The sequence below is a fragment of the Alligator mississippiensis genome, chromosome 1, assembly GCF_030867095.1.
Source record: "Alligator mississippiensis isolate rAllMis1 chromosome 1, rAllMis1, whole genome shotgun sequence".
In the NCBI taxonomy this organism is placed as follows: Eukaryota; Metazoa; Chordata; order Crocodylia; family Alligatoridae; genus Alligator; species Alligator mississippiensis.
In genome coordinates, this window is record NC_081824.1 from 237,129,452 (window position 1) to 237,143,640 (window position 14,189).

A 14,189-nucleotide genomic window follows, 5' to 3' on the forward strand; every position below is an offset into this window, starting at 1 on the left:
ATGGCTGTTAACAAGGATGTTATTTCTGGAGACACAAATCCACAGTTTGAGAGCTGGAACTAAGCATCACAGAGATGCTTAATGGGATTTTCTAGACTGAGCACTGAGTCCCATTGGGTAGAGTGTTTTTCTTTAATCTTTACTAATCTAGAGAGGAGCCTCTGTAAACCTCATAAAATTTGGCCGCTAATATAATCCATTGCTTGTTGTGACTTTATAAATAACCTTTTCTAAAATGGTTCCATGAATATATTGTCTTAAATAGTATATAATTAAAAATTATAATCCCTATTCCATGATGATATCTTTAAACTCTAACGTATCTTAAATTAAAACGATATATGTTTATTTTTTTAAAGCATCTTAACGAAAACATTCAGAAAATGTTTAAATTTTAAAAAAATCAGATTTAAATAAAATCATTGATTTTTATCTACCCTGTAAGGAGGTAATAGTGTGTGTATATCTTGAAACATGCAGCAGTATCATCTCAGCTGACCAGAATATTCTCAGTCTATGAATCTTTGCTTTCTCCCCTTCCATGCAAGGAGTTAATATATTTTCATAGGGCAAAACACCGGTGTTACAGTATGATGCAGTGCAGGTCTAAGTCATGCTTTAGCAAAATCCTTTTATGTATTTTCTTTCTTTGTGGTGTCATCTGTATCATTTGGGGAGAGATACTTACAGGTTTTGAAGGCAGTTAGTGACTAGGAGCATGTGTTTACTTTCTGTGAGAAGTGCTCACTGCCAGTATCATAGGTGACTTCTGAGAATTTGTACTATTGTAGCAGCAGTTGCATTTATAGTTAGTAGGATCTGGTTTAAATCCCAATTTCACATTTTTCATGAAAGTCACAAAATTAAGTGATTTTCATGAAAAATGCAATTTGTAATGACCAGACGCCTTTCCTCCCTCCTCTAAACTCCTTAACTTCACTATCATTTATATTGCCACATATTTACTATTCTTTAACCAGTTTGACTCCAAATTATGTTGGTGCCCCTCACCTTGGTCTTCAGATGCTAATGCTGTTAAGTGGCTGACATCAAAACGAGCCAGGGGAGCAGAGAGAGTACCTTGCAGATAGCGCCTACCTTTGGTGAGGACACCAGCCTTTGATCATACGTGACTTGGAGGTAGATTGCCAGACTAGAGCAGTAAAATTTAGAATTAAACAGGACAATAGGGACAAAGCCATTCAGACTGTGGTGCCGGCCTGCATAGCATATACTCAGAGGGTCAAGAACTTAGGAGCGTGAAGATAGGAAAATGTATTCCTAGAACTGTGATATGTATTAGGGTGGGCACTTGGGTGATCCATTGCACTGCTTGACTGAAGTCCTCTCTTCTACACAACTCACCTTACTTCAAGAATTCTCTCTTGTACATTTATGTTTCTGGTACAATGGTCAGCCAGAATGCTATACAAATTGTTACTTCTGTTTCAATATTGACAGAGAGAAGAATTCCCAGGCCTCAAAAGTGTTTATTACAACTGATCTCTGTGGGCAAAAGTTCTTATGTTTTTTAGTGGAATCGCAGCTCCAGTTACGGTAATCATATGCTTTTAAATATAAATACATGCTAAAGCATGCAGAAATAGTAGTTCAGACCTGGTATTGTATGTGTATGTTCTGTCATTAGTGAAGTCTGTCCCATTAGTGTGGTACATGCATGTCTGTCTAGCTGAAATGCTCTCTTGCAGATGTTTACATCTATAACGTATGTAGTATTGGCCACACAAATAAAAGTAAGATTTGTTTTAAAAAAGTATTATATTGATGCTTTTCCTGCCTACCCCTAGAAAAACTTTGAATACTTTGGCGAAGATTAAGAAATTAATATCAAGTACCAGGGGTACAGAAGCAAGGAAAGGAAATACCAATACCTTAACAAACATAATTGGTTCTCCTACAGCATTGTTTTAATATTCTGTCCCTTTTTAATAACAAATACTGAAAGTTTCTGTATGTAGTGTTTTTGATTTGACTTTTTCTTTTTTCCTTTCAAAATATATAGCTGTGTAAAATTTCAAGAGAGCAATGATAAGTCGCAGTTGATCTTTGGTTCTGTTACCAATATACAGGCAAAGGATGCAGCTCCAGTGGAGGTAAGCATGTGTGTGTGTGTGTGTGTGTTTACCATGAAAAGTTGGCATGCTTGTTCACGTTCAGTGTCTAAATATAGTTTGCTCAGGTAGATAATCTATAACATGTAACATACATGCTTAATATTTACAGGGTATTGACACGTTGTTGGTTCTGGAAGGTAGTGGAAACCTGGTGCTATATACTGGAGTGGTACGGGTATGTAACATAATGTCCTCAAATTCAGATTCTTAGTATCTCAACGTAGACACTTGGAACTTAACTGTACCAAAGGGACAAGTGTAACTGTTATTGCCTAATGGGTTTCATCTGGAGGAAGCTACTAAAATAATTACCTCAATCTTGGTCATTGTAGGGGGCCTCTTATTTGGGACTTCTTCAGGGATATGTTTGGGCCTTTCACTCAAATTCAGCTCATTGCTGGAACTGCAGCCTGATTTGCCATGTGCAGTGCTCTTAAGATAGTCACTGACACTTCAGGGAACAATAAAAACATAGAACCATAGAAAAGTAGGGTTGGAAAGGTTGTTTATACTTTATTTTGCTTGTGTTATATTTTTATTATTTTAACTCACTTTTTACTTAAGAATCAAAAGAATCCTTTAAGATATGAAGAACAAACAGAATTTCTTCATAATAAGAGACTTCAACACTTCTTCAGGGTGTTCCAATGGTCATAAATGTCAAATCATGTTGCATTGCAAAGAACAGTTGTGGTGATTATTCTTGGCGGAACTTTTATAACTTAAAAATGTCTATACCTATTTATAATTATGTGGGGAGATGTACAATCGAATTTTGCTTAATTTTGGAAACCTCATAATCTGGGGTTTTTTCCCTAAATATTTTTATAACTTTTGAAAACAGGAGTTTGTCACTGAAACTGTGCCAGAACTTTAAGGAGATGCCAGTGTGTAGCAGTCTTCAGGCATGTTAAAATATGCGTGGAGCAGAATTGGAATGTTTTTCAGAATTTTAAAAAGGGAAATTTAAAATAGAAAAGCAGTCCCATGGTTAGGAGTTTTAAGGTCAATATTTATGTGTTTTCTCAAACCCTTTTCTTCTGTGTTTATTACCTTATTGGTATCTTGAAAATATATGACCATGTGCATAAGCATGCTTTTCAGAGGAGTTTGTATATTAAAATTACCTACTTTTTTACCTACCCATTGCTCATATAAAGGTAGGGAAGGTCTTCATTCCTGGACTGCCAGCTCCATCACTGACAATGTCAAACCAAATGCCTCGGCCGAGCACTCCATTGGATAGTGTCAGTACTCCTTCCAAGCCTTTGAATAAGCACCTGGCACCCTTGGATGAGGTAAGAGGAGCAAGAGCTACCCTTTTATTAAAAAGCTTGTATTGGATAGTATTCAAAGTGCTTGTATCAGTGAGAAATTATGTATGTTTACTGCTCTATTTTATTAAACCAAATTCTGTAATTAAAGTTGTCCTGATTCAAGGAGAGAAGATTTAGACAAATTGCAGTAGAAAATGGTATTATTTGGCTAATATCTTTTTATTCTGGAAAAACCGATAATAAAAATATTTTTTGTAATACCTTCTGTCTGAGGATCTTAGAACACCTCAAAGTGTGTACTGTTCTAACCCCCTCTGAGGTGTGTATGGGAAGGATTACCTGCCTTTACCTGCCTTTTACTGGTAGGGAAGCAAAAATGCAGAGATATATTGTAGTATGCAGTAGGGTCACATGAAGCAGGCATCGTCAGAGGGCTGTTGGGAAGGACCGGCATTTTGCTAATAAGTCTGGACCAACAGCGAGATACTATATGGTTTGTCAGAAAAAAATCTATGCTCTATTGAACCTTGGACTGTCATGATGGAAGGTCTCTCTGTGGCTTTGCATCCACAAGACTGGGACAAGCAATCTTACTTCTTTGCTGCGTATACCTGCTTTCTGTTTTTGAAAGTCAAAATGAAGAAAATAAGATTTTCCCGAGTTATGGCCTCATAAAGCAGACCCAGAGTCTAATCTTCAGCTGACTCACCCTCCCTTTCCTGCTTACCAAAAGCTGAAACCCTAGCTGCTGTGTGGGTTGATCTGTGATTTTGGAAAGATCTAAAGAGTCTTCAGGGCTGTGAAATAGGACCAACAAACAGACAGCAAAATTTCCCTAAGAAAAGTTAGCTTTATTAGTGGAACATCAAAACTATTAAAAAGGAGGATCAATTGTTAGCACATGTAGAGTGAAGAACAATGAGCCATTAAGTTAACTGGTGCTCTCAGCTGCCTGAAAAGTAATGCCACAGCTGCTGCACTGTGGAGCAGGAATAAAAGCAGGGTGCTTCTATCTGGGCTAATACATATATTCCAGTTTTGGGGGGAAAGGTGCATGTTGTGTGTGAGAAAGTAAGGTAGATTCATAGATTGCGAGGCTGGAAGGGACCTTGCAAGATCATTGGGTCCAGCCCCCTGCACCAGGCAGGAAAGACAGCTGGGGTCAGGTGACCCCAGCAAGGTGACCTTCCAATCTCCTCTTGAGGATTTCTAGGATAGGCGATTGCGCCACCTCTGGAGAGAGCTTATTCCACAGTCTGGACACCCTGGCTGTGAAGTTTTTCCTAATGTTGAGCCTGAAACAGTTTTCCAGGAGTTTATGGCCATTACTCCTGGTTTTCCCTAAGGGTGCCGTGGTGAACAGTTGTTCAGCCCTTGATGTTCTCCCCTAATCCTTTTGTTTGTGATTTTTTTTTTTTTAATATTGAAGATGGGCCTCCCAAACAATGGATGAGCACTGATAGTTTAGAAATGTGAAAAAATAATTTTAAAACTGCAAATAATTTTTAATCTAATAGTCAGCACCTGCATAATGTTAACTGTTAATATAGACCGTTTTGTCCCTTTGCAGGGAGTACTGTTGTCACCAGTTCCAGAGCTCAGGGATTCTTCCAAACTTCATGAGTCCTCTTATATTGATGATTGTACTTTCCAGCAACTTGGAACATTCATTCATTCTGTGAGAGATCCTGTCCACAACCGAGTAACTTTAGTAAGTGTTGCCCTGAGATTTTTTTCAGAAATGAGTCATGTAAAGCAAAATGTTAAATCCACCTTTTTTTTTTTTTCCTGTGTTGTAAACCCCCTACAGGAAACCACGGCCAGGTGTTGTTTTGTTTGTCTAGGCTGAGTAAACAGCCTTTCCCTTGTAGAAAAATCCTGTTTTATACAGCCATCCTTTATCACGTTAATACAGTAAAAGTTCTGTTATCCAGCATCTTACAAGCCGTCATGCTCCACTAACCGGCATGCTGGCTTGTAAGATAAAGTGAAACTGGAAGTGCCCACCATGGCACTTCCGGTTTTTCCGAGGCCCCGTGGCTCGGGACAAAGCAGCCAGTGCTGCCAAGCCCCTGCACAGCCCAGGGGAGCCCTGCGGGAGGGGCGGCGATGCTGCGGGAGGGGCGGAGGGACGCCCCAGACACGAGGCGAGAAGCAGCAGCTGGGGCTGCTCCATTAACCAGCATATTTTGTTTATCCGGCATCCCCCGTTCCCGGGGGATGCCAGATAGCAGAGCTTTTACTGTATCCTCATTATGACAGTGGCTCTCCCACTGACTTCTCCTGGGAAACATACAGCTATTTACTATGATAAATTTTAATGTACTACATAGTCTGAATAGATGGAATAATCTTTACCTTAAAATATCCTTCAGCATTTGACTTCTTTACATTTTTATAGGAACTCAGCAATAATACAACAGTTAGGATTGCCATTCCTGAAATTGCCACCTCAGAACTAGGTAAGATACAAAATCCAATAGATAAGACGTTGACAAAGTTGAAAACTTTCGTATGCTTTGTTTAGGGCAGTGGTTTTTAAACTTTCTGAAGTAACATAACCCTTTTCATGTCTCTTCTTCTGCCAGAGAACCCCTGCCCCTACCCCTGGCTCTGTATGACCTGATGTACAGCCAGGTAACCTAGCCAAGCAGTAGCAACACGCTGCCTCCTGGCCTGCTGCACCACTAGCCCCAGTTTCATTTCAGAACCCTGGTGACCTGTCACAGATCCCCAGGGTTCTCTGGACCACAATCTGAAAACTACTGGCTTAGGGTAACAAGTGGGCTACCACAATGCAAAACCCAGTTTTATAGGCTAAGGGATCAGCTACAAGCTTGCTGATTTGTCTAGCAATTTTCTGCAACCTCTAACGTGTGTCCTGTTCTTTAAAAATGCGCATGCATTTTTTTAGGCTATTTTGTTCCATAATATTGTGCATAGTATTACTTAAAAAGTAAAAGCAAAAGAGGTTTTATCTGTTAACTCAGACAAATATTGGTTTTAGGAATGTGTAAAAAGGCATCCCTTTTCTCTTAAGTTTTCAGCATCCTGTAACCTGAAAGCAGTTTCTGATTGCTTTGAACAGCAACTCAAATTTTTCTTTTCACTGAAGAGTTAGCAGGGAACATTTTCAGCAGACTAGCAGATGGAAATTGTCTTTTGCCTCTTTTGACAGAGTAACGAGATTGTCAAAAGTAGAACTTATAAGAATGGGTTTTCAGCAGAAATTATAGGGCCAGGATTGCAGCTCTGTACTACAGACAAAATAGCACAGAAATGCTTCTTTCCCAAACAGTGAAAAGATGTTTGCAAGGAATTAAGTCCATCCTGCCCAAAGAGATAGCTGTGCAAATGCTTGTCAAGTGGTATAATGCCTATAACGCTCCAGGAGGGCCAAGTTATCACTCGGAGTGGAATTTATTCGTAACATGTCTCATGAATATGATGGGTTACAATACGGACAGATTAGCATGGACGCGAAATGTAAGTAAATTTATATCTTTGCTTTCTTTTTCAGACTTGTATTGGTATTAAATAATTTGCATAACAATATTACAGAGTTCAAGGAGTCTATCTACACAAGTTTGGTTCAACAATAGTAGCATCTTAATCTGTTAAATACCAAGGTTCCATTGAATTTATTTTATAACTTTTCCAAATTTCACTATCTTCCTCCTTTAACAGTTAATCTTTTTCTTCTGTTTAGGGTGTCTTGAAATTTTGAAATATGCCTAAGCCATATCTAGGTTCCATATGAACAATTGTCCATTAAGATGGCATTCTCCCTTTAACCACTGATTGATACTTTTAAAGTGTAATTGTAAATTAGTTTATATTCAGGACTTTTGTGATTGAAGAGGCAGGTCACATTTTATATTTCTTTTCCCTAAGCGCAGGAGTAAGGGTGTAGGCCAGGGGTGGGCAATTATTTTGGCTGGAGGGCTGCTTAATGAGTTTTGGTGAGCTGTCAAGGGCCACAATGGTAGCCCTGCCCCTTGACAGGTGCCCCACCCGCACTCGCCACCTTGGGACCAGAAGTCCTGCCCCCTAACCTGTGACCTTCCCTTCCCTTGCCCCCCCGGAAGTATTCTTTTGGGGGTGGGGGGGGAGGGGTGTTGCCAGCTTGGACCTGGAAAAAAATAAGTCATACACTAATAGTCAAACATCTACTATAATGTATTTCAATTTTATTCCAAAAAATATTTTTTCCTGATTTGTGTGTTTGCATAGTGTATATAGAGGTAATTGCATAGTAGTTCAAAGTAGTCTTACTCTTGTATATTGTGTGTTGGGAGGTATGTGGGGGAATGTGTAGGTTGTAGTTGGGGAGGGGGTTTGTGCATATGGTGGGGTTAGGGTGTGCATGTAGGTAGGTGTGTGTGGGGGGGGCTGGGAGGGTGTGTGGCTGTGTATGTGGGAGGGTTCTGGGCACAGTGTGGGATTTGTGGGGTGTAAGGGAGGGTGGGGAGGTGTGGGGACCCCCCACACACCCTCATCATGGCGCACAGCCTCTGCTGCTGCTGGCAGGGGCAGCAGCTGCAAGCAGCAGGCCCTCAGGGTGTTTGTGGCTTGTTCAGGCTCTGCCACCAGGTGGCGTGTGGCTCCAGTCAGTTCCAGGACCTGCATGTGGCGGCAAGAAGCAGAGCCAGGCCAGCCTACCTCTGTTGTGCGGGGCTCATGTGCAGCTTCCAGGACTCATGTGCCACCAGTGGGGGATGGAGCCAGCTGCCTTCCCCATTCCCTGCCATCACTCTGCCAGAAGTGGCAGGGAGCCTTGCTCCCTGCTTCCTAAAGGAGTCCTGTGAGCTGCATGTGTCAGGAGGGAGCGGGGAAGGCAGCCAGCTCCATCCTGTGGGGCTTTCCCTCAGTGGTACAGAGTCCTAGGAGCTGTGCATGAGTGCTGATGGAGGCAGGCTGGCCTGGAGCCCTCTGTTGCTCAGCACCCGCCCTGAGGGCCTGCCACCTGCTGCTTCTGCTGCTGGTGGCAGGGGCTTTGCACCATGTAGAAGCATGGGGGGCGACCCACATCCCTCCCACCCTCACTCACACTCTACAAGCCCCACTCACTCCTATCCTGCCCACCCGAGCTCAATGCTTCTGCTGCCCTGCTGGGTGCAGGCCCCAGGTTCCGTGGTCCCACCAGCCCCAGCCTTGTGCTCTGCACTCCTGTCCAGCTGTAGCTTCCCTACCTGCTGCCCGGAGTGAGCACTGCAGCAGGGACAAAAGAAGGAGCTGCTGGAGGCTGTGGAAACCAAGCAGGTCCCCTGGCAACTGCAGCAGTAGTAGCAGCAGCCCCATCTGGAAGCTGCATGTACTGGCCAGGGCTCGGGCCCTCCCATGCAGAAGGGTGGGAGCAAAGCGCATGGGTTTGGTGGGGTACAGTTAATTCATGGGCTCCTATGGGCTGGATGAAATTGCCTGGTGGGCTGGAGCTGGCCCATGAGCTGTATTTTGCCCGCTCTTGGTCTAAGCAGACGCAACTCTGGTGTGTTGTGTTTTGTTTTTTTAAAATAGAGCAGGCAGACTATGTAAACACCTACTGTAGTGTAACTTACTTGAATGTGATAGAGGATTATCTCAGGAAAAAACTGGTGTGTGTCATCTGTCAGCAGCCTGTTTTGGGGTACATTTTTCCAAAGGTAAACAAGCTATTACCTACTTCCCCACCACCTCGTGGCAACAAAATGTAATAGCTACCTAGTCGTGGCATCAGCAACACTACAGGAACCATGGGCGGAAATTAACCAGCTCAGTCAGGACAAGCCAGCCCGTCTGACCTGGCTGTTGCCATCACCACTTCTGCCTGCCTCGCAGTGACGGCTGCATGTCCCTGCCACCTGGCACCATGCAAGAGAAGCCCCCTACCACTAGGAAATGACTTATGTGGTGTTCCAAAGGACTGGCATGGCAGCTTTTTTTCTTCATTGCCATTGCATCTGCAAAGTGTTGTTCTGGCAGAACTGTTCTGGGTGTTGAATGGCCTGGTGAATTCAGCTATCCTTCCCAGAAACTAAGTCTGTATCAGTCTACTGTGGTGAATTTGCCACCTACTTTGCAGATAAAATTGCTTCTGTCTGGCATACCTTGAGGACCACCACTTTTGTTGCATAGTCAGAGTTTGGAGTTGAGAGAGCCTGGTCTGTTCCTGTTTATATGGATTGTTCTAAATTGCTATCACCCACCAATGTGGTGGATGTGCTTGGAGGGCTGAGGGTAGTCAGCTGTGAAATGGACCAGTGCCCATCCTGACTTGTAAAAGCTAGCCAAGGGAGACTTGGGCCACTGCTGGCAGTGCTTGTCAATGCCTCTCTTTAGGAGAGTAGGATTCCAGATGCTTTTAAGTCTTCCATTGTCCAGGCCCTGTTCCAGAAGCTGTCACTTGATGTTGACTTCCCATCTGGTTGTTGCCCAGTCTCCAGCCTGCTTTATGGGAAATGTCATTGGACAAGTAGTTGCCCAGTAGCTCCAGGTACATTTGGATGTCACTGGTTTCCTGAACTCCTGTCCTGGATAGAGCACAGTGACGGCACTCTTGTTCTTGCTCAGTGATCTTCACATTGAGCTCAACCGGGGAAATTGTGCCTTGCTGATATCATTCAGTTTTTCAGTGGCCTTTGATACAGTTGACTATGAGGTGCCGATAAAGTGTTTACATGACCTGGTGGGTATTTGTGGGACAGCTCTAAATTGGTTCCATTTTTTCCTATCAGGGAGATCCCAGAGGGTTGTAATGAGTTGAGTGCTCATCATCCCCTTGGGATCTTTCCTGTCATGTCTTCTAGGGCTCTGTTGTGTTGCACCTCCTGTTTAATGTGTACATGAGGCTGCTGGGTGAGACTGTGCAGAGGTTTGGTGTGAAATGCTATCAAAATCCTGATGACACCTCTGCTTCTCTTTTGACCCTGGTCTTGCAGTCCTAGTCCTTTCCTAGTGCCTGGCTGCAGTTGGTGGCTGGATATGGATAAATTAATGGAAACTGAATCCTGACAAGGCAGTTATGGGCAGACCATGTGATTTATGGACACCTGTCATTGATGGGATTCAGTCTTCCTTTGTAACTCAGGTCTGCAGCCTTGGGGTGGTCCTGGATCCTCTACTTCACTTGGATCTTCAGGTGGTGGGAGTGACTAGGAGCATTCCTCACCAACTCCATCTTCCTCACCAACTCCTCACCATTCCTCATCCAACATCCAACCCTTTGTTTCAGACTCTGATCTGGCCACCATCATCCATGTCTTTGTAACCTCAAGGCTAGACTACTGCAATGCACTCTACTTACAGCTGGCCTTGACAACTTTCTGGAAGCTGCAGCTGGTACAGAACATGATGGATTGCCTTCCAACAGGGATGGGCTGCCAGGACCACATAACTCCAATCCCCTAATTTCTGCACTGGTCCCCAGTAGCTTTTTGGGTGCAATTTAAAGTGCTGGTTTTGACCTAGAAGGCCCTAAATTGCCCATGTTTCTAGAGGGCCACCTTCTCCCTTATGCCCCATTACGATCCCTAAGGTCAGCTGAGAGCGACCTCCTACAGGTGTCATCAGTATGCCAAGTCTGTTTGGCGAAAACGTATGGGAACTTTTTCTTGGCAGTTGTTCCTCAGATCTGGAACTCTCCCTCCCTCTGGAAGCCTGCTGGGGAGCCCAATCTTAGACATCTTTTGGAAACACTACAAGACCTTACTTTTTGGGCAGGTGTTCAGCAGCCAAAGCAAAGCCAGGATTTTTGTTAGTGGATCTGAGCTTTATTTTGTTTTCTTCTGTTATTTTGCTGTATTTATCCTAGTTGCCTTTAAGTTGTTCTGTTTCTCTTGCTGTAAACCTCCCTGAGCCTTTGCTGGGAAGGGCAGCATATAAATCATGTAAGTAAATACAAAAATACATAGAAGCTTTAGCTTCATGGGCTGGTTAGAATGGATCCAGGTTCTAGGTTGCTGACCCGTGACCTGCTGTTTGCAGTCACTTATGCAGAACATGTCTGCTTACTCTAAATCTGAATTTAATTTATAATAGTCTATAAAAAACAGAGATGTGGGTTTTCTAGAAAATTTTGATTCAGAAAATTTTCCAATGCCCTAAATAGAGTGTCATCTGATTCAGCATGTTTATTTGACTTGTATTTAGTAAACAAAACATAAAAAGTACCCCATGTTAATTTTATGTCCCAATAATCATAAGTATTTGAACTGAAGTATTTGATTAGGAAAAAAATTAAATACAGCAAACTTAATGTGGTTTAAATGTTATATTCAAACATTCAAAGCTTTATGTGGAAAGAAATTATTTTTATTGGAATACTTGTAAAAATGTAAAGACAATACACAGTAGCATGTACTTCCCTTACATTGTTTGTTTAAATTTAAGGGGAAAAAAATGAAGGCACTGAAAACTGTTGTCAGTAATTTTGGCACACCCAAAGAACTGTGTGTGATATGCTGTGGTTGTCCACTCATCTACTTCAACAGAGTTTAACTTTCTTCCACTAAGGCCGTTGCGGCACCTCCAGTTTCACTGTCACTATCTGTAGAATCACTTGCATTACTTATTAGTTCCACTTCAGAATCAGATTGAGGCAAATCTGATTCAGAACTATTTGAACCAGGTTCTCTTTCACTAAAAGATGGTTTTACCAATGAGTCTATGGGCAAGGGCAGCTTATCACACTGCATCTTCTTCACTAATTGTGCTTCTGACTGATTCTCCAGAAGCAAGAGATTTTGAGAAATAGAAACAAGTTTAGCATTGCGTTCATTTGTTAGTCTATTCCTCTTTTTTGTCTTGATTGAGCCGAAAGCCTTCCAGTTCCATCTGCAAGAAGCTGCTGTTGGTGGAACGCTTAGGATTCTCAGAGCAATCGTGGACAGCAGTCAGGTGTTACAGTATCCCTTCTACCATGCAAGAGGAGACGTATATTCTCTGCTGCCTGCCAAATGATGTCTTTGCTCCAAAGTTTTTCTTTTGCCCAGTATTCAGCAATGTGTGTCATCACAGCTATTTTGTCACTGTTGGGGACATTTTTAGCTACTTCCATAATTGTATGGAGAGCTGTAGATAATTTATCTTCTTATCAATGTTGTCCTCCGTGTTGAGGATTCAAAAGTTTTGCTGCCAGATGAACTAGATGAGAGCAAAACTCCAATCTCTTAGTAAACATTTGTTTGACTTCTTTTTTGGATAGAGGTGAAGAAGGTAAAAGCTCAATCAGATTTTCATTTAGTTGTCTGAATATCTCTGAAATATTTGAAAGGCTTGGTGTGTCTCCTTCAAGTTTCTTGATAGCCACTGAAACTGGTAGTAGCAAATTGAATGCTCCTTGAACTTGGAACGCAGAACACATCGTGGTTGAGAATCTGCTTCCAAATTTTCACAAGAATAATCTGGGATACTGTGTCATCTACTGAAGCACACTGCAAACAGTTCTTTGTGCACAGCAAACTATGTAAACACTTTGTAGCCAAGCCCCATCTAGTTTTTCTTGGTAATAAAAGTGCTCTTTTCTTCCCCTACTTCTCTTTCTGTAATTTCTTCAAAGTCTGATTAGCAACATGATGATTGTTGAATACCTTCACAATCACTTTGCTGTTTGCTAATATTGTCTTCATTGTAGTCACACTTATTATGTCCTTTGCCAGAAGATTCAACCCATGAGCAAGACAGCCAAATACTATTAAATGAGGATACTTTGCCTTTAATATTTGCCATGCAGCTTTCATGTTACTCGCATTATCAGTTACAAGGGCTTGTACCCTGGAGGGACCTGCAGTTTCAATCTCTTCACTCAGTAATTTGGCCATGTATTCACCTGTATGACGAGAAGATTTGGTAGCAATTGCTTTCAGGTGTTGCTAACATAATGTTCAATAAAGGATTTCCTTGTATATCAGTCCATCCATCTGACATCAGAATCAATGATTCTGCTTGACCAGTCCTTTGAATAACCATTGTTTGAACTCTCTCATACCCTCTATCTAAGAGAGAATGTGATAAACAATAACATGAAGGAGAAGGGGCAGGGAGCTTGCTTTTCCCCCCTCCCTGCCAGAAAGAACACTCTGCTGTTCAACTTACTGCTCAGTTGCCCTGGGACTGCAGAGCCAAAGGAAACTATAGTCTGGCCTCTGCCATTGGCCAGAGCACTAAATTCGCTCTGCTGGGTTGAAATAGTTAACTTATTTATCTATTATATAATATATATATATTGTTAAGCCTAAGCCACTTAAGTGCTTAGTGCAAGCAGAAAAGCAGGATACAAATATTTTACATAAATAAATAGTAGTCCAGAGTTGCATTAACAACTTTTAAAATTATAATGTTTTAAAACAATGTAGATGCTAGTCTATACTGTGTGTTGTTTAACATATTAATTTGTTTGCTTACATAGGATTCCTGAAGTAGACTTTTCTCAGATGATGTTGTTCCACTGCTTCATTTCTGTATAAGCTTTCTGTATATGGCTTGTACTCTTTCAGGACCATTTCTACATGTTATGAAATGTTTCTTCATTCTTGTAGCATTGTTAGCATACTCCTGCCTGCAATATGTTGCTAAATAGTAACTTAATTTTGGTGCAGATATTGATTAACCTTAGTTCTTGTTAGGGTTTCATTTATGTGATTTTCATGATTTTTCAAAATAATTATTGAAATTATTGAATTTTTTTCAAATTTTGTTTTTTTCAGTTTGATTTTGAAGGATCCCTTTCCCCAGTTATTGCTCCCAAGAAGGCCAGACCTTCAGAGATAGGATCTGATGAGGTAAGAGATGCTTTTATTTT

The 14,189-nt window shown here is 41.8% G+C and overlaps 1 protein-coding gene across 2 annotated transcripts in view; it reads left to right on the forward strand.

Annotated features, from left to right (window-relative positions):
* The window catches only part of ANAPC1 (anaphase promoting complex subunit 1), an 89,415-nt gene that overhangs the window by 14,574 nt on the left and 60,652 nt on the right, over positions 1-14,189 (forward strand). For both annotated transcript variants that reach the window (XM_019480092.2, XM_014598197.3), the window contains exons 11-18: positions 1,462-1,557; positions 2,024-2,114; positions 2,245-2,310; positions 3,296-3,433; positions 4,983-5,123; positions 5,814-5,874; positions 6,711-6,898; positions 14,095-14,169. In XM_019480092.2, the coding sequence (XP_019335637.1) occupies positions 1,462-1,557; positions 2,024-2,114; positions 2,245-2,310; positions 3,296-3,433; positions 4,983-5,123; positions 5,814-5,874; positions 6,711-6,898; positions 14,095-14,169 (856 nt within the window). The remainder of the gene's footprint in view (positions 1-1,461; positions 1,558-2,023; positions 2,115-2,244; positions 2,311-3,295; positions 3,434-4,982; positions 5,124-5,813; positions 5,875-6,710; positions 6,899-14,094; positions 14,170-14,189) is intronic.